General features: G+C 41.4%; 2 protein-coding genes across 3 annotated transcripts; one reads left to right on the forward strand and one right to left on the reverse strand.

The window, feature by feature from the left end:
* Positions 1 to 6,329: 6,329 nt before the first annotated feature.
* On the reverse strand, positions 6,330 to 16,254 carry LOC112159278 (cytochrome b-c1 complex subunit 1, mitochondrial). 2 transcript variants are annotated; one of them, XM_024293263.2, is made up of 13 exons: positions 16,154 to 16,254; positions 13,207 to 13,347; positions 13,043 to 13,129; positions 11,633 to 11,762; positions 10,493 to 10,691; positions 9,381 to 9,460; positions 9,189 to 9,304; positions 8,919 to 9,062; positions 7,297 to 7,457; positions 7,134 to 7,219; positions 6,976 to 7,064; positions 6,824 to 6,899; positions 6,330 to 6,742 (listed from the first exon to the last, which is right to left on the reverse strand). In XM_024293263.2, exons 3-13 carry the CDS (start codon positions 13,052 to 13,054, stop codon positions 6,678 to 6,680), a joined length of 1,158 nt encoding a protein of 385 aa, XP_024149031.1. In that variant the 5' UTR covers positions 13,055 to 13,129; positions 13,207 to 13,347; positions 16,154 to 16,254; the 3' UTR covers positions 6,330 to 6,677. The 2 variants fall into 2 exon arrangements, with proteins under 2 accessions (XP_024149031.1, XP_024149030.1); XM_024293262.1 differs by lacking the exon at positions 16,154 to 16,254 and adding an exon at positions 15,442 to 15,713.
* A 107-nt stretch (positions 16,255 to 16,361) lies between these two features.
* Positions 16,362 to 22,614, forward strand: LOC112159277 (piggyBac transposable element-derived protein 4). The gene is made up of 2 exons (XM_024293261.2): positions 16,362 to 16,499; positions 20,324 to 22,614. Exons 1-2 carry the CDS (start codon positions 16,393 to 16,395, stop codon positions 22,011 to 22,013), a joined length of 1,797 nt encoding a protein of 598 aa, XP_024149029.1. The 5' UTR covers positions 16,362 to 16,392; the 3' UTR covers positions 22,014 to 22,614.
* The last annotated feature ends 1,513 nt before the right edge of the window (positions 22,615 to 24,127 follow it).

A 24,127-nucleotide genomic window follows, 5' to 3' on the forward strand; every position in this document is an offset into this window, starting at 1 on the left:
TCTCAAGGTGGAACCATTAGCCCTGCTGTAGAGCATTTTCAGGAGGTTATCGGTTGTTACCAGAGTGATGTAAGAGACAGTCAGGTGTGCCTGGAAAATGAATCAGTTTCTCCTAATTGGTGTAAAACATCTTTATCATTGCTAGGAGGTCAGCTCTGAGGTTTTTTCCACACAGGCCCGGCGTTCACCAGAAGAATGAGAGATCATAATAGACTTTTTTCTTTGAGTTTAGTAGATTTTATTTTTCAAGGAACATTTATAGGAATATTGTTAATACAGACAATAGTTTATTTATTTATTTTGCATTTTTGGTTGGTGGTGAGCCTGATTTTTATCAAGAGAGCTCAAAGAATTTATAAAAGACTGTTCAAAGCAAAGATGGAGGTGAGATGGAGACTCTGAGGTCATGTGACCTCCCTGCTTCCATTGATGGGCAAACTTTCGAATTAAAGCTTCCTTAAAAAGAAAGTTAGCTTAATTCTGCTCAGTAACCTTTGGCTAGTAACGAGGAATGCAACGATTCAGGTTCAATCCTCCATTTTTGGGTCACAGTTTTGGTTTGATTTGTGCATTACAAAATATGTATTAAAACTTTTTTTTATAATTTGCTGATACATAAGTGACACTGAAGTAAAACCTCTCATTTAAAAGAATAAATCTTTCTTCAATTTAGATCAATACACATTTGATGTTTTTTTCTGTAAACATCCTGATGTGCAGTCCGGACACGATTTCCTTTCCTCAAGTTTCCCATCAAAGGTTAACGCAGGCCCGGCCCGGGAGCCAGGCCCGGCCCGAGAGCCAGGCCCGGCCCGAGAGCCAGGCCCGACGCGCCGCTTTTCTCCTTCAGAATCTACTGGAATCATCGTGTTAACGGTTTAAAAGTTTCAGTATGAAAAAGATTTTGTGTTTAAGCTTCACCGGCGACCCTCAGGTATTAAAGGGTTCAAGTCCAAACAAGAAAAAGAAAATATTCTTGTTAAATTAACGTTTTCAACAGGAAATGGAAAATGTTTAAATGCCATAAAATCATCCGATCAAAACATCTTTTTCATCTGCTGAACCATGAGTTTCTGGTTGATTGATCTGGAAGGAAGCGCCATTTCCTGACGTTAGGAGCGGCGTTCCGCCCACAGCGTTCATGTCCGTCTGTGCAGCCGTCACCTCCGTGAAATAACTTAACTCTGTGACCAGTGAAAAAGCTAATCAGATGAACGTTTTATTTCCCTCCTCTGCTTCACATCTTCTGCTTCACATGAGTCATCCGGCAGATATTAGTTAAATCTGGAGACTTAAAATAGCTGTTGAACCGATGGAGTGCTGGTGAACAAAGCTCCATAAAGGATCTGTTCTTCTCTCAGAGGTCAATATCCTGCCCGGGTCTTTGTTGATGCGCTATCGCACATCAGATCCTGCGACGGCTGACGCAGGCTGCCGCGGCCCCGCCGCATTCATTGCTGCTTTATGGGCCGCTGATGCTTGTAATTAGACCAAACTGGGCTGATAGGCTGCAGAAATGAATGAGACTTGGGAGAAAAAGTATGGTAATCATGTTGGATTTAATCAGACAACTTTTGCTTTGAATTGACAGTCACGCATGCAGACAAAAGAGACACGTTTCCCAACCGCCTGACCTTGTGGTGCATCATCAGTCAGACAAAAAGACCGGCTTCTTCCTATTGTTTGCAGAGTCCTGTGTTTCACATCTGTTTATGCTTGAAGAGTCAGAAACTAAGCACACGTAGAAAACGGGTCTAAGCTCTAACGGACAGATACGGATCTTTGACTATCGCTCTCTCTGCCTGGAGGACTGTTTCGGCTCCTTTCATTTCCTCTTGCCGATTCGGGCCATCAGTTCTGCGTTGGCTGCCGCCTTGGTCCTCATGTCCTGGTTCTTGGCGAGGTCTATGAGGACGCTGAGGATGCTGGTGGGCACGTCGAGGGACAGGGCAAAGCGTGACCCCTGCTGGGCTCTCTTTGGCACCTGGGAGGCTGGCCGTGGAGGTCGCGCCCGCCTGAACACCAGGTGATGCTCCGACCGGAGCAGCGAGTTCAGCACTCCGCTCCGGTTCAGGATGTCGACGGCCAGCACGTCCCTCTGAGTGTCCTCATCCAGCTGGGCGAGAGCTGGATGGCTCCGCTGGCTCTGGACGCAGCGAGGCAGCAGCAGAGCCAGGCAGAAGCACAAACACACGCCTCGCATGGTCAGGACCGTCTGAAACAGCAACAAGAAATCTTTGATTTTTCTATTTATTCCCAACATCCAACATCAAAAAGTGCATCTAAAAATCGCAGCTTTTAAGACTTTCCACACACAGTAAACTCTCAAATCAATCTTGCAGGGAGGAGAAATGACCCGGACTCACTCAGTGTTTCCACTGGGAAAAGTTGTCCACTCCTCCTCCTGTGGCAGCGATCGCCTCCTTCAGAGTGTTTGTCGGGTTCCTGCTGCGCTCCTGGAGGAGACACCTGTGCGATCTGAGCCGACCGTGACAGCCGTCCGCTGCTCCCCTCTCTGTTTGTCTCTTTACGTCCCTGCACCCTCCCCTCATTTCATTTCACTTCCTCTGTCTTTCTAAAAATAACATGATCCTAATCACAACCTACAATGAATTGGAGTTGTTTGGAGTCAGAGCTCCGCCCACTGCTGTTTCACGTCAGAAGTTTGAAAACAAACCAGAAGAAAAAACATCACTAAAGCGTCTCCAGAAAGATTTCTTTTTTTAAATCAATTCAGTGAAAGCCTCATCAAACCCAATTCAACTAATTATGATTAATAAACATAAAATAAAGTTTTAATCATCCAAATCCGTCCAGATCATTCAAAAAAAGCCTCTGAATTGTAGCCTGAATTGTAGTCTAAGGATTTTTGGTGGAGCAGACAGAATCCTCCTGATGTACGAACATTAAAAGTTAAATTCACTGATATTTTACTCCCTCGTTTGGCTCTCTACTGCATGTTTGAAAACGTCTGACTGTTGAAGTTAAAAAGGTGGAAAAATGTCTGCAGATCTTTGATTTCCTCTGCAGTAAATGAGCCGTTTGTCAGTCTAAAGGACATTCAGATCTGATCTGTAAGGATCATTGTCTCCACTAACACAAAACCCACCATGAAAAGCATCAGGAACAGGACAATGAACAAGAATTCACTCTTTAATTTACTGTTTGTCAGGAAAATGACAGAAATACAGGAACTGCTGTTAGAACTTAATGTCTGAAGGATAACTTGAGAATGGCTTCCATTTGAATAAAGGAATGTGTTTTCATCGGCGTGGCGGGATACTTTGAAACTGTTGCTCTCCTCGCACACATGTTCTCATTCCTCTATTATTAGCAGAGGAAAGTATTGAGAAGCTGCACAGCAGAGGCAGAAAACGCCCCGAGGGGAGAGGCAGCAGCGGCGGCGTCCTGAGTCAGCCTCGATCCGGCCCATCAAGAACTCGTCCTCATCTGGTTAATGATGGCGATGTAGCGAGGCCTGCACGGCAGCCGCGGCCGAGCCCCCAGGGCCTGCGTTTTACTTTTAACTGATTTAACGCTAAAGATTCGCACTAACGTCATGCAGCAGGAAGCAGATGTCTGGGGTCATACCAGCCACACGACAGTCATGGATCCAATGTGACGCACGCCGAGGAGACCCTGGGTCACGGCTGAGGCCATAATGTGACACAGCAGGTCCAGATCTGCCCCCCAAAACCTATCTGACGTTCTCTGAGGGGGCAGGAAGGCAGCTGGAGGAAGGGCTTTTCAGGTCAAACACAAACTAATCAAGATCAACTAAGACTTTGAGAGGTCGTCAGGAGCAGAAACTAGAAAAATAAACACAGAGGAAATGAAACCGTTTATGGAGACTCACCAACCGGCAAAGTCTGGGCTGCTGGGCGCTGAGCTGCAGCCTTCAACGCAGCATAAGCACATCACATGATCTGAACCACCGACCGGATCTGAACCACCGACCGGATCTGAACCACATCATCATAGGGCGACAGTGGCTCAGGCGGTAGAGCGGGTCGGCCAATGATCGAAGGATAGGCGGTTCGATTCCGGCTCCCGCCAGCCAAGTGTCGTTGTGTCCTTGGGCAAGGCACTTAACCCAACTTGCCTCCAGTGTGGCTCCACTGGTGTTTGAATGCGTATGAATGTTCCGGTGATGGTCAGAGGGGCCGTAGGCGCGTACTGGCAGCCACGCCTCTGTCAGCCTGCCCCAGGGCAGCTGTGGCTACAGTAGTAGCTTACCGTCACCAAGTATGAATGAGGTGTGAATGAATAATGGATGCACAATGTAAGCGCTTTGAGTGTCCTGAAAAGCGCAGATAAAATCTAATCCATTATTATTATTATTATCTGAACCACCAACCGGATCTGAACCACATCATCTGAACCACCAACCGGATCTGAACCACCGACCGGATCTGAACCACTGACCAGATCTGAACCACTTATCCCCAAACCACCAACCAGATCTGAACCACATCATCTGAACCACCAACCAGATCTGAACCACATCATCCGAACCACCAACCGGATCTGAACCACCACTGATCATCCAAATTACCAACCGGATCTGAACCATCACTGTTGATCTAAACCATCAACCGGATTGGAACCACTGATCATTCAAACCTCCAACCGGATCACAACCACCAAGCCTTATAAAATTCCAGCAATTTATCAACTTCCCCTCAAGTGGAAACTACATCCTGGATAAATGCTGCAGTAACATCAAACATGCATACGCTCCAGCAAATGTTGATGAATACACAGAAACAGTAAGCACCTACATGGACTAGAGCCCCTCCCCCTGACTGTATGCATCCTCCCTGACAAAAACCCTGGTTTAGCACAGATCAACACAAGAAAATCAAGAAGCGATGTTCAACTTTCAAGTCAGGAGACGCCACAGAGTACAAACGCGCTCGCTACGACCTCCAGAAGTCAAGATTGCCAAAAGAAGCTACAACCAGAAACTTGATCTAATGAAATGATCGTGTTAACGGTTGAAAAGTTACAGCTGACATGGATCATGGTCCTGCCTCTTATTGGCCGGCACTTTTTTGTGGTTATAAATCAATAGCAATTGTTTATAGGCTCACGGGCCCTTTCTTCTCCTGTTGTTCCAGGGTTATGGGCCTGTCAGAATAAGTATAAATGCCACCCGGAGATCTTGCAGGTTATCAATGCAACGTTTATCCATTTTTTTAGGAAGGACCTAGAGAGCTGATAAAAATGAAATAAAGTTCAGAACAAGCACAATTTGGATCTGGTGGTCCAGTCGCTGTAAAACACTGGAAAAGTGGTTAAAAAAAGTTTATAAAATCATAACGGGATGTTGGATTTTTCAGGACCAAAATCCAGGTACTGTTCCCTGGTGGACCCTAATTAGGACCATGTAGCTGTGCCACAAACTGCCATGCTCAGCCTGTTTCCTGATATTTATCTGCATCAGTTTAGGTCATATATGTCAAAGTCAAGGCCCGGGGGCCGAATCCGGCCCTCCGGGTAATCACATCCGGCCCTCCAGATCATTTTATTTTATTGTTATTAATGTCCGATGTTATCTTGTGCTTATTTCTAACTTATATAATTTTGACAAAATATATTTTTATGGAGAGTAAAATATTGAAAGTTATTTAAGGTTTAAGTTGATTTATTCTAGAATAATATCCCTGCCTTTTTATTATAATTATGTTAAAAAGTTACAGTTTAAAAAATTAGCATTCTGCAAGATTTTTTGACTATTTTGGTATTTACTAAGATTTTTTGACTATTTTGGAGTTTAGCCTATTTTTCAGCTACATGCTAGCAGTTTGGGAGTGACCTAAATTGTTGTTTTTTTAGGTTAATTTGTCACGTAGCTAATATTTTAGCTGGCTATGACCTTCAGTGCTTTTAGCAATAAGCTTCAGCATCTTCAGTGGCTAAATTCAGTTTACAGCATTCACACAGGTAAAAATATATATTTAGTTTATAATTATGTTTAAAAGTTAGTTTTTAAAAAAATTGTTATAGTTCAATGAATGTTTATCCTGTTCAGCTTGTGACCTAAGATGTGTTCTGGATTTTGGTCCCTTCTGTGATTGAGTTTGACACCCCTGGGGGTGGGGGTGCTATGTATGAAAAGTGCAGTATAAATAAAGTTTGATTTGACTTCCTTTAATGCTTGTGGCTCCAGGAAGCTTCCAGGTCATCCAGACTCAGTTAGTTTACTTTATATGCATGACTGCATCTTAACAGCCCAAAATGGAAATACAGAACAGAAAAGGAGCCAAAACATTAAAAGGAAATAAACTAAAAAATGTCATAAAAGGAAAGAATAATAAAAAAAACAATTATTTCCAATCTTTTTATTCGTGTCAGAATGACAGCTTCTGTTATGTACAATAGTGGACAGAAACAAATGTTTTAGAAATCATAAATATACTCTTGCTGGACACTGGTTATATTCTGAATTGAGGCCGTCATGTCGATGTTTCTCCATCCGTCTCCTGTTCTCCAACTCAGGAAACAATCATCACATCGTTTAAAGACTCGTATGCTGCTCGTCTGGACTATAGTAATGAGAGAAGAAGACTGATGGCTGCCCATGACGCTCCACTAACACATCTGTCCTCAGGTGTTCACTTGAAGGAAGGAGGGATAAGGCTGAAGAGCAGACCTGGAACACCCGGCGCTGGGCTTTAGAAGCGGAGCCAGTACATGGCGCTGCGCATCCTGTTGTAGTCCGGTAGCTGCTCCACGGGGCCTGAAGGACGAGCGTGAGAAGAATGGATTAGAAAGGTCATTGTTTTGGGTTCAGAAAAGCCTCAAAGGACACACTACTGACCAACAGCCGCCACAGCCGGACACTTGTCGTAGATGTACTTGGAGCAGACGTCTCGCACCATTCTGGGAGTCACAGCCTACGAAAGGATGAATGTAAACATCTGTAAACATGAAATCAAACTGTTCTGAGAGGAGCACAGCGTTCGGACTCACATCGATGCGAGAGTTCCACTCTGCAAGAGGAATGCGCCGGCCGTAGTTCAGGATGTGTCTGCCGATGTCGTCGCAGATCGGCGTTGTTCCTAAAGGGTTAACAGGTCGTTACAGCAGCTCCTCGGCATTTTCTACATCTTTTGTTCTGATGTTCGTACCGTTCAGCTGTCCGATCAGGCTGGCCTTCAGAGCGTTCCTGCCTCGGGCGACATCGCTCTCGGTGACCGTGGTGCACAGGTTCATCCTGCAGAGACAAGAGCAGACCGTTCTGCTGGAGGAACGCCGCATCTTCAGGAGCCGAGCTCCAACGTTTCTGCTCACCAGGCGTTCTGGGACCAGTGCATCATGTCGTCGATGTTGTGCTTATCGCTCACAAAGTGAATGCCCAGCAGGCCGGTGTCGCTGTAGGAGGAGTGGAAGGCCTGGAAGCTGTGGCAGAGGTTGTCCTCCACCGCGAGGCGAGCCAGGCGGCTGCTCAGGTGCTGCGAGGAGATCCAGACAGCAAAGGGTCAACAACCGCATGAGGAGAAAGGCTTCTGTCCTGAGCTGCACGGAGAAGCTAACATCCTGGTGAATAACACCTCCCACCCCTGCAGCAAACTGTGGAGGTTCGGAGGAGCTCAGGGGCTCCTGGGCAGGTCGTTTCCTCCCACATCCCTTATTATGAGCAGAAAACTCCCACAGTCAGCCTTTTAACTCTGTACTTGTGTTTATTTTGGACATTTTCTACTTTTTCATGGCCCGTAAATTTATATGTATTTATTTTTACTTCCACTTTTCTCTGTTTTCCATTACTGTAAACGCTCTTTATGACATTAAGTTTTTTCAAATGTGATAAAAAAAAACCACTTTAAAATGAAATTTTAGATTGAAATAAATATCTGACAGAACTACATGGAATAACTTGTCAAAATGACTCTCAGTACAAAAGAAAAAATACATAAAGAAATCCTCTAATAAAACTTTTCCAAATCTTTAGATTCACTAAGTCAGGGGTCTGCAACATGTGGATCTTTATCCCTTTATTGTGGCTCATTAGCTTGAACGAAAAATGCTAACAATTTAATAAATAAAAGATTAGTCTGTCAAGTTTTGAAATTTCTGTTTAGATTTTTAGCAGTCAAGAATCTAAGCAAAAAAAAATTTGAATTTACTTTCAGAAATTCTACAGAAATGTTTTTAAATTTGTGTTTGTAATTTATGGTTCGTCAAATAAAAGTTTTTACTTTGGTAAAATACAGTGATTAAAGTTTTGTACCAATGTGGTTTAAATGATTGAAAATGATTTTGAGTTGTGTTTTTAATAAAAATGTTCTTTAAATAAATAGATTCTACAAAAACGTTGTTTATTTTTGAGACTAGGAGGAAGAAAAGCACACTAAAATCCAAATAATTAAATTTATCACGCTTGGATGTCTTACATTTGTAATGTAAGTAAATCTGCTGCAGCAGGAGAACACAGGGTGGCTTTTATTTTGAAGGGAACTAGTGTGTGCTGTCATCAAAAGTAAAATAAGTTACAATTATATGTAGAAACACATAAACACTGTTGTAATCAATTATTGTAATATTTTAAAACTAAATTTATAAATAAATGCTTAATTGTCAAACATATTGTGCATTTTTAAAAGATAAAGTGAGATTAGCTGCTCTCGTTGGTTCTGGTCTGTAGAAACTGGACCAAATGGGTCTTTTAGTGTTAAAGGTTCCAGACCCCTGACCTACGTCCTTTCTGGAAATTCAATGAATGAAAAGTTTAAAAATACTATTTTGACTACAGAAGAAATCCAAATCCTTATATTCACTAGAGTAAAACATGTTTTATGATGAATCTTTGCTGCCTTCTATTTTAATTTTCATCCAGGAAAAATCCTATTTTGTCAGTGGCATGAAGGCATGACTTTTTGAGATTTGAAGAAAAAGAACAGTCATTTTTCTCCAACCTTTCCACCTCCATAGGTGAGGTCGTAGCTGCCGATGATGGCGTTGGCCACCATGAGGGGAACGATGTCCGGACTGGTGGCACTCGCTCCCTCCACAGCGATGGCAATGTGAGCCAGAGGCAGAGCGTCGTCCCGCATGCGGATCTGAGGACGGACAGACGGATCAGTCCACAGCCCCACGGCCACGAGGACACCAGAAAGAAATCCTTGCTTCCATAAAATCTACTGAACGAGGACGCAACAATCCTCAGAGTGATTGCAAATCCTCACCTCACTACCAGTGAAGCGGCAGGGTGATAACACGGGGACGGCGTCGCCCTCGTACTCAAAGGACACGCCGCTGAAATGAGACTTGGCCAGACCGACCAGCTCCTCGTGACTCACTCCTGCAGAGACCAACAGAACATGTCAGTGAGGGGCAGACATCCCCTGCTGCTCCTCATCAGGACGAAGGAGCCCTACCTCCAGCTGCAGCCAGCACCATGCGAGGAGCTTTGTAGTGGCTGTTGATGTAATCCACCAAATCCTGGCGAGTCAGACTCCTGCAGGAGTTCAAGGAAACAACAGAAACTTAGGAAGTTTCAAGAGTAACCAAACCCTAAATCATCCTTTTTTTTTCTGTTGACTTCTATAAATGGGCTTTTAAAGTACTGTCTGTTAGTTGCTGTCAATTTTTTGACAAATTAAAATAAACTTGTTTAATTCCTGAAAATATAGTCAAAAACCGTTTGTGTGCTGCCCCCTAGAGGTTGAATCGAGGTGCTAAAGTTGAATTTTGTGATTATTCGACTGGTTTCATGATGCATTCACACCAAACACGGCAGGTGCCGCGTCTCTTTTGACGCCTGTCAAAGTTCCTGCTCAACGCCTTGACGCTCCTGCCGCTGAAGTTATTCTGGAATTCATCCGTTGTCACATCATGGATGATGTTGAGCGAGTATCTTGGGTTTACATGTTTTGGAGAGCTCTACAGTCACCGGTAAGCACATCGATGTTTGTTTTCACCAGATCTTTCAGAGCCTCTGGGTTCTGTGTGCTTCACTCTTCCAGAGAGAGCAGCACCCGAGGGCCGGTTCAAACGTTACTTCCACCTGTCTGGGGTCCACGGAGTCCGTGGAGCGAGCAGTTTCTGGGAACCTAGCGGCCCCTGCGAGTTGATAAAATTGATGGAAGTTCATGACAAAAATCCTCGCGTCGAGCCGCCATCTTGAATGTTTCTTTGATTATAGTCACTGAAAAAGCCACGTGCCTAAAACTGGATCCCTGATTGGTAGACGCGCTGCGTCAAGCTCGCCACAGCGGCAGATCGTCTTTACATTGATTTAACATTGAGACTTGACGCCTCTGCCGTGCCTGCCACGTTTGGTGTGAATGCAACATGACTCTCCCGCTCAGTCGCTTCAACTAACCCCGACCCCTTTTTTGCATTTTTCAAATCTGAGCCGAGAATGGAGTCGGCCTCCACCTGCCCTGGTTGGTTTCCCTTGAACCACAAACTGTTCTATTGATGGTACGTTTGTGTTTCACTCCAGCACAACGTTTCAGCGCGTGCATGAAGGCTCCGAGGCTCTGACCTGGCGCTGCTGGAGGGGCCCAGCACACTTTGCCCCAGAGGAGTCCCCTGGAAAGCGGTGGCGTGCAGCAGGTCCAGGCAGACTTCCTGCAAGTTTCCCTCCACTTCCTCCAGCTCACGCAGCACCACGCCCCTCTGCTGCTCGATGTCCGCCTCGCTGAGCGAGCAGCTCTGCACGACCTCCGACAGCAGCTCCACCGCTGCGAGACGAGAACCAGGAAAACTCAAACACCTCTGTAGCTACAACTCGCTACAGTGAAGCTAACTACATAATCATTTAAACGCAAAGATTTCACAATTTAAGGATAACTTTATATTTAATGCCGGGGTCTGCAGCCTGCGGCTCCAGAGCCTCATGTGGCTCCTTATCCCGTTATTGTGGCTCTGTAGTTCGTAAAAAAATAGTTATCTCAGTTTTGGAATTTCTGTTTAAATTTTTAATATGTTAAACCACAGAGCAAAATTATGTCATAGAAATTCAGTAGAAATGATTTTTAAATTTGTGTTTTAATTGTCACGTTGGTTAAGTCTCCACAATTCTTATATTTTGGTAAATTACTAAAAGTGGTTGAAGTTTTAAACAAATGCAGTTTAAAACAATTAATAATCTAGAATTATGCGAGAATAAAAAGCTCTGTTTATTTTTAATGTTTTGAGTTTTTTTCATAATCGGATTCTACTTCAATGTTGTTTATATATTAAAGTAAATGAGAACAATAGTGGTAGTGAACTAAAATCCTAATGATAAAAACATCATGTTTGACTGTCTTGGATTTTATTTTGGAATTACTTTGCTGCAGCAGGATCTTAATTGGTGTATTTTATTTTGAAAGGAACTTGTGTGTACTGTTGTCAAATTAAATAAAAACATTTGTAAAAGCATATAGACACTGTTGTAATTGAATATTGTAATATTTTAAATCTAAGTTTTTTAAATGATTGTTAATGATAACAAAAGCCTAAATATTGAGTATTTTTCTAAACGATAACGTGGGACTTTCTGGCTCTCACTGGATGTTGATCTGGAAGAAACTGAACCAAACGGCTCTTTAAGGCTTAAAGGTTGCCGACCCCTGATTTAATGTGTTCTTTTGTGACAAAATGAAAAAGATAACCTTTGAGTGTTTGAAAGTCTTCTCACCTTTGGGCAGATCTTTGGAAAGGGTCTTCATGTAGTACGCCGTGTGCTCCCGGGACGTGTACGCACTCAGGTGAGCCCCCATAGACTCCACCTGCTGCTCCAGGGCTGTTTGGGGATACTTCTTTGTTCCCTACAGGAGCAAACACATGTTTTCCTTGGCTTTAGGAGAGGCTAAGAAACAGAAACCATGTAGCATTTGATAGAACGTGGGAGTGCTGGGCGATATGGAAAAAAACTGTAACTATCTTATATTACAATAACAATATGAGAATGAGAAGAGATGTGTCTACCAGACATTGTTTCAATAATCACAGGTATTTAAAGTGAATTTGCAGAAAATACTTTTTATGAAAAACATTTTTAAAGTGCCAAACAGTTCTAAGTAGAAAAACACATTTTTGCACAAGATTCCACTAGAAATACATAAATTGTGTCAACTGTTGAAGAGTTACCAAAACAATATAAATATTGGAGCTAAAGCTCTGATGTTAAAGCTAATTTGTTTTTTTCTTTAGGAAATTATGTGAGTGAGCGGAACTTCAGTCTCAGGTTTTGAGAGAAAAAAAAAAACCACTTGTTAGTTTTACTTTGAAAACAAGAAGCTTTATTTTGAAGGTTTACTTCCAGTGTTTTAGTTCATCCAATATTATTCTGTATTTCAGAGCAATTAATATTTTACTACACTCTACTATATTTATAAAGATCCCAAATCAGCGATTTGTTGGACGTCACGAATATTCGTACTCTACCTTTTGGAAACAGATCGAATCCAAGTACTCGGATACTTGTTACAGTCCTGTTCCACAGCGTGGTTAATTCTTATTTTTGTAATCTCATATGATTATTTTCATGGACTTTTCTTAAGTGACAGAAGGTTTGTTGTGTTAGCATCTGCGCGGGAATAGCCTCCTTGCATAGTTTACATGTTGCTGTTTTCTGCTCATCGTCGGACGTCTTGAATCCAAAATGTAACCAAATCACAAACGTCCCCCTCTTTAGCTGAAAGTGCTTCTTCTCGACTGCCTGGAGTCTGTTTCTACAATTTCAAGCTCTTCCGCGTCCATTGTTCTGCACTTGTGTTAAGTAACGAAAAGCCTGTCTTAAAACTCACGATAGTGTGAATCAAACATAAAGCAGCTTTACGAGTTTTTTTTTGTTGCAAGAATCTCTTTTAATTTGTCTTTATTTTCACTCATATACATTTTTGTGACGAGGTAACATCTACGCAATTGTCTCAGTCAATTTAATGATATATTTGGCGTAATAATTGACCAAAATAGCTTAGAAACAATAGAGGAAAAATGGCACGATAGACACTTTTCTATCGCCCACATGATATGTATCGTCATATCGCCCAGCACTACAACATGGGGTACAGAGAGCCACGCTCCTTCAGTTCATCATTCCTACCTTAAAAGCCATGTGCTCCAGAAAAAAGCCGGCTCCATTGTTCTTCTCGCTCTCATAGCGACTGCCAGCACTGATCCACAGTCCGACCTGTGACAGGAAGACGGTTGACATTGTAACTGAGACGGTAACGTGTCTGACACAAAGAGCAGTCCGTGTGTTCTTACAGTGCAGGTGCCATGTCCGGTATCCTCTGAAGCAACCCTCAGACCATTGTCCAGGCTGGTGACATGGGTCTCAGGGGCTCCCAGCAGGCACTGGGCAAAGTTAACGGAGGCCTGTCCACGCCGCAAAGACAGCAGGATGGGCTGGAAGGATGAAGGAGTTTAGATTTCAAATGAACTTTCCTTAAGAGATGATTCCTCAATAGTACACAAGGGGTGAGGTTAGATGGTCAAACAGCTGTGAATACATTAAAGTCACACTCCAATCGTCTTTTGATCTTTCTAGCGTTCTTTAAATCATGATGATGCTGTTTTAAACCAAAATCACACACGTGTTGTTTTCTCAGAAAGTTTCTGCAGAGCGGCAGGGGTTCATCAGAAATTCACCTGAGTTATAAGTGGGACTGTGGAAGTAAGCCTACTCTCATTTCCTCTCATTCCTGTGTTTATGCCCTCTCCTGCTAGCTTACAGCCCCTCAAAACCCCAACCTAACATTAGCAGTGGAACAAAATGGAATAAAGACACAGTCCAAACTGCAGTTTTAATAATAAATTCCTTTAAATATGTCCTTTAGCATGAGAAAATGCTACAACAACAAGCTACAAACACAATTTTTTAATGGAGTGGGTCTATAAAATGCAAATATATGATGGAAATGTCAAAACCCCCAATTAGATCTTTTTTTTATTCATTAGTATAAATGTGATAATATAACAGGGTTAAAGCTGTTATTTGAAATAAAACATTAACAGCCCACTCCAATAACAATTATGTTTTTGGTGTTTTTAACAAAGACGTATAAAAGAGTTTAAGATGAAAACTGCGTTTCTGACTATTTTTTTATTCAAATCGTGTTGGAAGAAAACATTTTGTTGAAAAATCTTGTTGCAGTGGCGTAGTTGCTAAAGTGGGCAGGCCACCAGCTCCATGCTCCGCCCTAATCTGATGCATCCACTGACAAACAAACAGATCCATGAACGTCTTGGGTTTCCTCATCTGAGCTGGAATCTGGATCAAAACTGTAACAATATTGCTCGCCATTTTTCAAACGTAGCTAATGTTAGCTTGGGGTTGTGACGGGCTGTGAGCTAGCATGAGGCACTGTAAACAAAAGAATGCTGGGATACCAATGTGGGATTACTTCTGCACCAACAGTCCTGCTTACAAATCAGAATTGGATTTCTAATGAGCTGCTGCTACTCTGAAGAAAATATGTCTTTAAAAAATGCCAGGTTTCTTTTTTTTCTTTTTATATTTTTGCTAGAAACTGAATAATCATTATTACAAGACCCCTGGGAAGTATTTAACAATATAAAAATATAGTTGGAGAGGTACTTTAAGTACATTTATTCCCTTTACATACTCAACTATAGCACAAAGACCACCTGCTGACATTCAAGTTCAGTGTCAGAAAAGAACTGCAGCCGATGCTTCATTTAACGGTCTTTGGTTACTGTCTGAAAAAGCAGGTGGGATTTTCACTGGTTGTGATTCATAGAGACCGTATAAACAGGGATAGATGGGAGAATGTTAAGACAGGTTTCAAAACGATGTGTCACATTTGACAAAAATGGCAAGAGTTCTTTGTGATGGCAGCGCAGACAAGCTGAACGAGCTAGTCATGCACAACATATCTAATCGTCAAACATGAACCAGGTGGAACACGGCAGCAAAGAAACGTCAGGAAAAAAGAACAGTTAGACTAGTAATGATGGTTTTTGGCTGGTTTAGGTTTGATCGGGTTGAATTTCTCGGCTTCAATCTGCATAAATTGAGTAAGGGAACTAATAAATGAGAGTAACTGGTGACAACACGCCTAAATCATTCAGCCTTTAAACATGAACAACTTTTACTTCGGATTAATGTAAGATAAACCCCACAAACTCTGTTAGGACATTGTTGTCCTAAATTGACTTTGCTAATCCCGTTAGCATTGAGCTGTGAGGACAAATTGAGGACAAACTGGTAAATAATGTATGAATTGGTACCAACAATTATCTCATTGATCATTAAGATAACAATTCTCTCTAAAATGATCTAAGCCGCAGATTTTAAGGAAAAGAGATGCACCCTGCTTTGTTCACTGACCTTTACCTTCACGATTAGCTCAAGAATGCTAACCGGTTAGCTAAGTCGTCTCGTCTATGACAACCATCTTCTACTTCGTGATCATTACAATAAGAAAACGCCAGATTGAAGTCGCTAATAACTACAAGTAACTAGTTAACTAAACTTACGCTGCGTGCTTTGGCGAGGACTCGACCTACAGTGCTCCCGACACGGCACACGGACGCCGCCATTTTCAGCTAGGTTTAAGAAGGCAGATCCTGTCACTTCCGCCCTCTCTTCTTCTTCGCTCAAAAATATTTCTCCGATTTGATTATCGCCATCTAGTGTTGGCTATGTTTTCACACCGAGAATATATTACTCCCTGGTTTAACTTCTTGTGTTGCCGACAGAACGAGCATGAGATACCCGCAGACTTTAAATACATGCTTACAGCGTTCTGTTCTGGAGATAAACAGTCCAATAATCCTTTAGCACCGGAGCTTTAGCTCCTGTGTTGACCTCCACTGAATCACCGTAACTCTTAAACCATTTACGCATTATCTGTAATTCCAGCGGATTCCGAATAGAGACAGACAGCTGTGCGCTGATATACCATACTTTACAGCAGTCAAATGCTACGCAGTTGGCGTAAATCGTCTGATTCTCTGGCGTGGAGGAAAAGCATCTTTGAGTGGATATGCGAGCAGCTTCGCGTTGATTAAATGCAACACTTTAGGTGTGTGTGTTTTTTTGTTTTTTTTTTTGCTTCAGATCCGCTAGAAATGGGGGATGGTGTAAACGAATAACGCTCGTTTCGAAGAGCGAGTTTTGTTTCGTGTCACCGGGGACATCTCTGGATTAACAGCGGAGACGGGAAAAAACAGACACTCTTCGGATTACCGTAAATCTCCAACACCGTACGCAGTTAACGCAGCTCCAACGGATCCAGAACAGACGCTCGTGCAGCTTTTCCACACTTTACGGTAGACGCCGTGGTTTCCCCGCCTTTTGTTTAGATTTGCAGCAGTGACGTAGTCCAGGATTAGTAAAGGGACTCTGAGCAGGCTTGCATTTTGTTGGTGTTTAGTTGTGTTTTATCGGAACACATAAAAAGGACGTTTATTATCGCAGCGGGAAAAATGACGACGGATCCAAACCGGAAGAGGAAAGCTCCTGTCGGAGATCTGAAAGAAGAACTGGAAATAGATCAAGATGAGACGTGGGGCGTGTTCTCATTCCAGATGCCGTAAGTCAAACCTTTGTGCCCAGGTTAAGATTTATATGACAAATATGGATTATTAGCGTCAAGCTTCCTGTCAAATTAGCTCATTTTCATCAACATTTTTTTGTAATTTTATTGTATTTTGTCAAATATGTATTTCATTTCACACAATAACATTTTTTTTATTTTACATAACTGGTATATTAATGTAATTAACACTTTTAGTCAATTACTTGATGATAAAGTAGAATAGTACATTTATTTGCTATTCTTAAAGCCCCACTCTGATTAAGTCAATCTTTTTTAACATGTTCTTGTGTCATTTTGCTCATGATGGAGGACAAATATAAACAATAAAAGCTTTTCTGAATGTTTCAATTGTTGTGAATCAGAGAAGGAGCAGACAAAAGGGGCTGCAGGCCTCAAGCTCCCTGCTCCGTTCCATTCTGATGCATCCACTTACAGACAAATAGATCCATGAACGTTTTTGTTTTCCTGGTTTGAGCTGGAATCTGGCTCAGAACTGTATGTCTGGATAGAAATTATATTGCTCACCGTTTCTGTTGCACCGGTAATGTTATGTTGGGGTGTGAGGCGCTGAAAGCTAGCCGGAGACAGTGTAAACAGGTGGATGATGGGTAATAGAGTATGGTTTTCTCTGTGCCAACGGTCCCGCCCACAACTCAGAGGTGAATTTCTAAGAACCTGCTCCAATTTGCAGAAAATGTGTCCTGGAAAATGACTCAATCTTTTGATTTTGTCTAAAAACGTCCCCATCATAATTAAACGACCATTGGGAAGTAAGTACAACATTGTAGTACCTCAGCAAGATTTTGAGCTGGTTATTCGATCAGATCCATATTGTTTACATTTTTTAGCTCAAAACATACAGTTTTGAGATCCAAATTTTACACAAAATATGATTTTAATTGAAAATCGCACAAAGACTTATTTAACCCTTGTGGTATTCTAAAGTGGGGTCATGTGGACTCCACAAGACAGCATGCTGTACTTTTTTTAAAAGGATTTTTTATCTTCACTAATGTCTGTGGCAGACATAAATCCTGTCCACCTTTGTCATGGGAGGGATCACACATATACGTATGTAAGGGTCGGGTCATCTGGACCCCATAAGAGAGCACGAGTGATAAATAAATATCCCATCCCTGTATGTGAACACAGATGGCCTTTTCTATTTATTTATCCATTTAGAACATGTGTAAAAATCAATGCCCAGGTTCTGGATCCCGCCCTCCGGGTAATTCTATCCGACTCTCCAGATCATTTTATTTCATTGTTATTAATGACCCAATGTTATCTTGAGCTCATTTCTAACTTGTATAATTTCGACAAAATATAGTTTTATGGAGAATAAAACATTGAAAGTTCTTTAAGGTTTAAGTTGATTCTGGAATAATATTCCTGCCTTTTTATTATTCATAATTATGTTAAAAAGTTACAGTTTGAAAGTTAAAAAAATTGGCATTCTGATAGCGTTTTGGGCTATTTTGGGATTTACTAAGATTTTAAGGCTATTTTTAAGCTTAGCTATTTTTTTCAGCCTACATGCTAGCTGATTTGGCTAACCAAAGTATTATATATATATATATATATAAAAGATTTTCTTTGGCTAATTTGGTATTTAGCCAATATTTTAGCTGGCTTTGAGCTTCAGCGTTTTCAGCTATTAGCTTCATCATTTTTAGCTATCAATTTCAGCATCTTCAGCTATCAGCACTAGCATCTTCAGTGGCCAAATCCTGCTTATAGAATAATGCTATATATCTAGTTCATAATTCTGTTAAAAAGTTGCGGTCTTACAGTTTTAAACATTTTGTTTCAGAGTGTTCAATAAATGTTTATCCTGTTCGGCCCGCGACCTGAGGTGTTTTTTGATTTGGGGCCCTTGTGTGATTGAGTTTGACACTCCAGAATTAGAACAAATAAAAAAACATGCACGTTACTCATAGCATAGTAAACAAAGAAAACTAAACATAAAATACATGTGTTTACGTAAAAACAAATCAGTGTACAGGGAACTGGAAGAAAGAATCCTAAACGCTTTTAGGAAGACCACTCCAGATGAATACGTGCTCATTTTAAATTTTTTATTTTAATTTGAAAAACAAATGTACGACTGATACACAGATTCAGATAAACAAAAGGAAAAACTAAACTAGACATGTCAACTATTAAAACAAGACAAAAGAGCAGCAATCCAAAACAAAATTTCTAAATTTTTTTATAGATCCATATGGTATTTCCTGTGATAACAATAACACAGTAAGTATTTTGATAAAAGTCTCTTTTTTAACTTTTCTTAGTAAGTTGATAAAGAAATAGAGTTATTTACAGGATCTATACGTATATTCAATGATTTTGGTCCGTAGAATGGGCTGCATTTGTCTTGTGTCTAGTTTTGGAGCCGGTCTGGTTGTGTAATGGTGGATTTGTTGATTACAGGCAACATAGTTATGACATTACTTGAGAAAAAGTCAATGGAATACAATATTTTTATCAGCCAATAAGTGTATTATTAACAATAGATTTAAATAAATTATACAGAGATATTATCCAGGAAAAGATTATATTTGTCAATTTGGAGGTTTTGGTAAGGTCGCCTCTCTTAAACTGTTACATTTTTTAAGTCAGCAATTGTTTAGTTTCTAGGTTTATGATACTTTGCAAATCAATGGCAATGTTTTTATTAGTTATATACTTCTATTATAATTATATATATATATATATATATATAATGCTAATTTTATCATTTGGCCACATAATACATACTTAAGAGCAAGGGGTCAGGAAAAGTCAACCTTACTAAATCATTTTAATGAAACTGACTTAAAATATATTTGTCTCCTTTGGAAAATATAATAATATATAATTGGAAATTGTCAAAAACAATGAGACTATTTAAAGTTAGGCCAAACGGACCCCATATGGTTTAAAAGTGGGAGGAAAATGTGGACCCTAAATGGATTTGTCCGCAGTTTCTGTGTTGGCCCCACCTGTGTTTGCCCACATTGGCTTAAGTGGACACTCAGGGAGTTAGCTCGCTACACTAGCCAGCCGCCAGGTGGACAACGTAGGGTGCTAGCAAACTCTGCTGTAGTATGCTATTGAGCTGCGCTGTAGCAAGCTAGGGATCTCCTCTGTAATAAGTTAGTAGGCTCTGCTGTATTCCGCTATTAGGCTCTGGTGTATTGAGCTAGCGAGCTCCACTGTCCACCAGGCGGCTGACTAGCATAGCGAGTCTACCCACTGAGTGTTCACTTAAGTCAATGTGGGAAACACAGGTGGGGTCACCATGGAAACTGAGGACAAACCCACTTGGGGTCCACATTTTCTGCCCACTTCTAAACCATGTTTACTTGACCTTGCTGGCTGGGATTTTATTGATTTTTTTTGTGTGTTTTATGCCACGTTGGTTATTCTGTTAAACTATTTCAGTCTTTGACTCTTTTTAGGAAAATGTATTCACATGTGTGAACACTGCACTAGATATATTGTAGTGAAACATGTTCGTATTTAAAAAAATACTATTATTGTCAAATTGCTGTGCTACTCCTAGATTTTGTAATGTTGTACATGTATTCCTGGTATTACATAGTTGTACTGAGTAACAGCATTATCTTTATATATCCAGGTAGAGATGTTTAAGTTCCTATTCATAAACATGACCGGACCAAGGAGTTGTATAGATGTAAATATCAAAGAACAGAGTACAGCTTTACAAATGCATGGATTTCTTTTACTTAAAATGATATTTGCATTCATTTTTTATACATAACTTGTAGAGTTGTCATTTATTGTATTATTCATTTCATCCCTTCTACATACAGAGTTACTTCTGACGAGGAGATACCAGGAAATGAGTATGAAGAGGATGAGGAGGATGAGGAGGGTCAGGAAAGGAGTCCAGGCGGGCGTCAGTCCCGGTCCAGAAGCAGAAGTCCTATCACCACTGCTGCTGTTGCTGCTGTAAACGCATCCCAAACCCCAGACGCCTGGAAGACGGAGGAGGATCTTGATCTAGGGAGTCCTCCCCCTCTAAGATTTCATCCTAAGCGGACGCCGGGCGTCCAGCCCCCCCTCACCACAGGCAAGCAATCACCTGGAGATATTTTCAGACAGTTTTTTGACGCAACGGTGCTGAAAGTATTGTGTGAAAACACAAATAACTTTGTACAAAAGAAAAAGGAGACAGGAAAGCCGTTTCCCTGGAAGGATCTCACATCTCCGGAGCTAACCAAATATCTGGGACTGTTGCTCTACATGTCTGTTTGCAACTTCCCCAGAATAACAGATTACTGGAGGAAAAACGGCATTTTTCACGTGTCCTACCCCGCCGCAGTGATGCCAAGAGACAGGTTTTTGGCCATCAGCGCCCAGCTGCACTTCAGCGACCCTGATGTAGATGCTGCCAATGAGCAGAGAATGGGAACAGAGGACCATGACCCGCTGCAGAGGGTCCGATGTCTCCTGGAGATGATCAGCAGTCGCTGTAAAGCCGCCTATCATCCCAGACAGCACATCTCTGTGGGTGAGAGGATGTTGGCAACCAAGGGGAGGCTCCAGATAAAAGAACACGAAGACACCGACAAGCCGGCGAAGTCTGGACTGAATTTCTTTGTGCTGGCAGATGTAAATGGTTACACCATCGATTACATGCTCCACTCAGGAGAAAACCAGAGGTCGTCAGGAAAGGACCTGGCTTTTGACGTGGTGGCTGAACTGGTCAACAAGGAGTATTTGGGGAGGGGCTACATTGTGTACTGCGACAGCTTCTACACCAGCCCCGCCCTCTTTCGCCATCTGATCCAGCAGGGCTTTGGTGCTTGTGGGATGTACAGACAGAGCAGAACTGGTGTCCCAACAACCAAACAAAACACTCTGAATAAAAAGTCCAAGCGGGGCTCCATCCGGTGGATCAGGGATGGTGACCTGCTGTACGTCAAGTGGATGGACACCAGAGAGATCTCCCTGTGCACCACAGTCCATCCAGTGTACGGAGGGGAGAGCATCCTGCGATGGCAAAGAACAGAGGATGGCTGCAGTCAGAGGGTCCCCCTCCCCAGGCCCACCGCAGTGACTGAGTTCAATAAGTACATGGGAGGGGTGGATACCTCTGGACAGATGTTAAGCACCAACTCGGTCCAGAGGAAAACCAGGAGATGGGACGTGACGGTCTTCCAGCACCTGCTGGACATAGCGGTCACCAACAGCTACATCATTCACAAGGAGCTCTGCCTGACGCTGGAGCAGAAGCCGCTGTCACGCCAGGATTTCCAGGAGCAGCTGTGCGCAGAGCTGCTCGACGTCCCGCTCGCCCAGCCAGCGCAGACCACCGGTCAGGGCCATTTTCCTTGCCCCACCAGCAGAGGGCGGGACATTGAAACTGGCCAGAGAGCGAGCAAGGGGAGGAAGCAGTGTGTTTTCTGCAAAAGAAGCACCCCCTGGATGTGTGAGAAATGTGGGGTTGGGTTGTGCCTCCAGGTACACAGAAACTGCTTCAAAATTTACCACACGTGATAGAAAAAAAACTTCACTTTTATTGCTTCTCTTTATAAGAGGCCATAACATGATTTCCTTCAGCATTTCAGAGTAAATTATGTCCATATATAAGATCATATAGTACCTTCGGAACACTAAAAAGCAAATTATTTATGAAATATTAGTCATTTTTGTGGACTGTTTAAATACCGAGTAAACGACTCGATCTCTGAGGCTCCGCCTTTCGCTCCTTGTTTGTCCCGCCCATTTCACAACGTCATCCTTGAGCCTGCCCATAGAACGTCAATGAGCCTCCTCAGCGTGACCAAACTTTATAAACAAAACCGCGTGACTAAAGATCTCTTCAGTCATTGGCCAGCAGCTATGGGGGTGGGTCAAAACAGAAGAGAAAGATGGATGCGCTGCGGTCTGCAAATGCTTGCCAGGATTTACCCTTATTCAAACTTTGTATTTTGCTGACACATTTTGGATTGTGTTCATTGTAGTCTGGGGGAGGAGCTGTCAGAGCAGATTCTTCTTGGAGAAAATACCGTTTTGGGGTTCTTTATAGAGAGGAATGAACAGTAAAATGTATTTAAAACCTCAAATGTAGAATTTTCATGGTAGGGCCCCTTTAAGATTCCGGAGAAAACAAATAAATTATTCAAATGAAAATTTTTGTGCTTGTTTATTTGAGTTAACTTGCATTTTTGTTTCTGTCTATTAGTTTTAAAATCTTTACTAAATATGCATTTTTTAATAAATGTATTACCGTACATATTGTTTTTACACTATTTATTTAAATGCAGTTTTATGCTGATTTGTGTGTGAAGCTTGTGTTAAAACTTTTGCAAAACTGTTGAAGTTTCTACAACTCATATTCAGTTTAAATCGGATTATTTGTGAACTTTCTGTGGAGTTGGGGAACCATCGCCTTAATCTACTGGGTTCTTCCTCTAGGAATGTTCGAGTTTTGGTTAGTACACATTTTCAATTTTTATTTAAGGGGCAGAGCAACATTTTTCTGATACTTTTCAGGGCTTTTAGTAGTTCTGTCGTCCTATTGTTACTAGTATTGTAAATGTGGCCATTGTCTGCTTAATTTTACAGGTTTATTCTGTTTAAAAAGAGAACAGAATAAAAATGGCCTTGTGAAGAGCAGGTTGTGTCAAAGTAAATGTTCAGTGAGAGCCTTTGTGAAAAAAGATGCTAATAACAAACCATCAGATGTTTAAAATCTTTGCAAAGAAAACAAATAAAACAACTTTCTCTATAATTAATTCTTTTTATCACTTTCTCTGAATAACTTTCTACTTGCGAGAAAGTTTTCTTTGGCCTGAAAAGAAGCGTTTCTCGATTCGCTTGGCTGACTTGAAAATGCAGATGCCGCTTTCAGTTTTCGATTCAATTTGAATTTTACTGTAGCAGATGTCAAAGACCAACAACGTCAACGGATAGTATTTATAAGTGATTCTGCAAATATATAACATCTACTGGAGTAAAGAATGCAAAGTTGTGTTGGCCTTTTCTGTCTTTCAGTTCCCGTTTATCTATTTTCAACCCATTTGCTTTAATATTTTCATCTTTTTAACATATGACTGATGTTTTATCAGAACAGCAGGGGATTATTATTTGGGGAGAATTTTTACAAAATTCTGCAGAGAAAGGGATATTTTTTCTGAAATATATATATACATACTTTATTACATTTTTAGATAAAAGCAGTGAAGCAGTGTTTCCTTCTTTTAAATGCATTTCTGTGTTGATATTCATGGATTAATAAAAAGAATTGATTGATTTTTGCTATATTTTATTAAGTACTACAAAATCCATTCCTGGTAAACTTTTTTTCTGTCTGAAAAGTGTTAAAATACCTGCAGCACAAGCAAGAACTGCAGTCTCAATATCGATTCTAACGGAGCAGGTGTTGTTTGTGAAAAGCAGTTTAGTATTGAGTGAAGTTTTCAATGTGAGATATCTAAAGCTCAGTTCAATCTATGAATAGCTTCATAATTAAAACAAACTAGGAAAAGGGAGTGGGCCATGGTTACTGGGGTTTTACAACAGATCTTAGAATCTGAGTGAATGAGCAGACATGCATGTTTTGATCAAATTTGAACAAGTGGTAGAGTCGTCTAAAAAGCACCTGAGAG

The sequence above is a fragment of the Oryzias melastigma genome, linkage group LG7 (assembly GCF_002922805.2).
Source record: "Oryzias melastigma strain HK-1 linkage group LG7, ASM292280v2, whole genome shotgun sequence".
Taxonomy (NCBI): domain Eukaryota; kingdom Metazoa; phylum Chordata; class Actinopteri; order Beloniformes; family Adrianichthyidae; genus Oryzias; species Oryzias melastigma.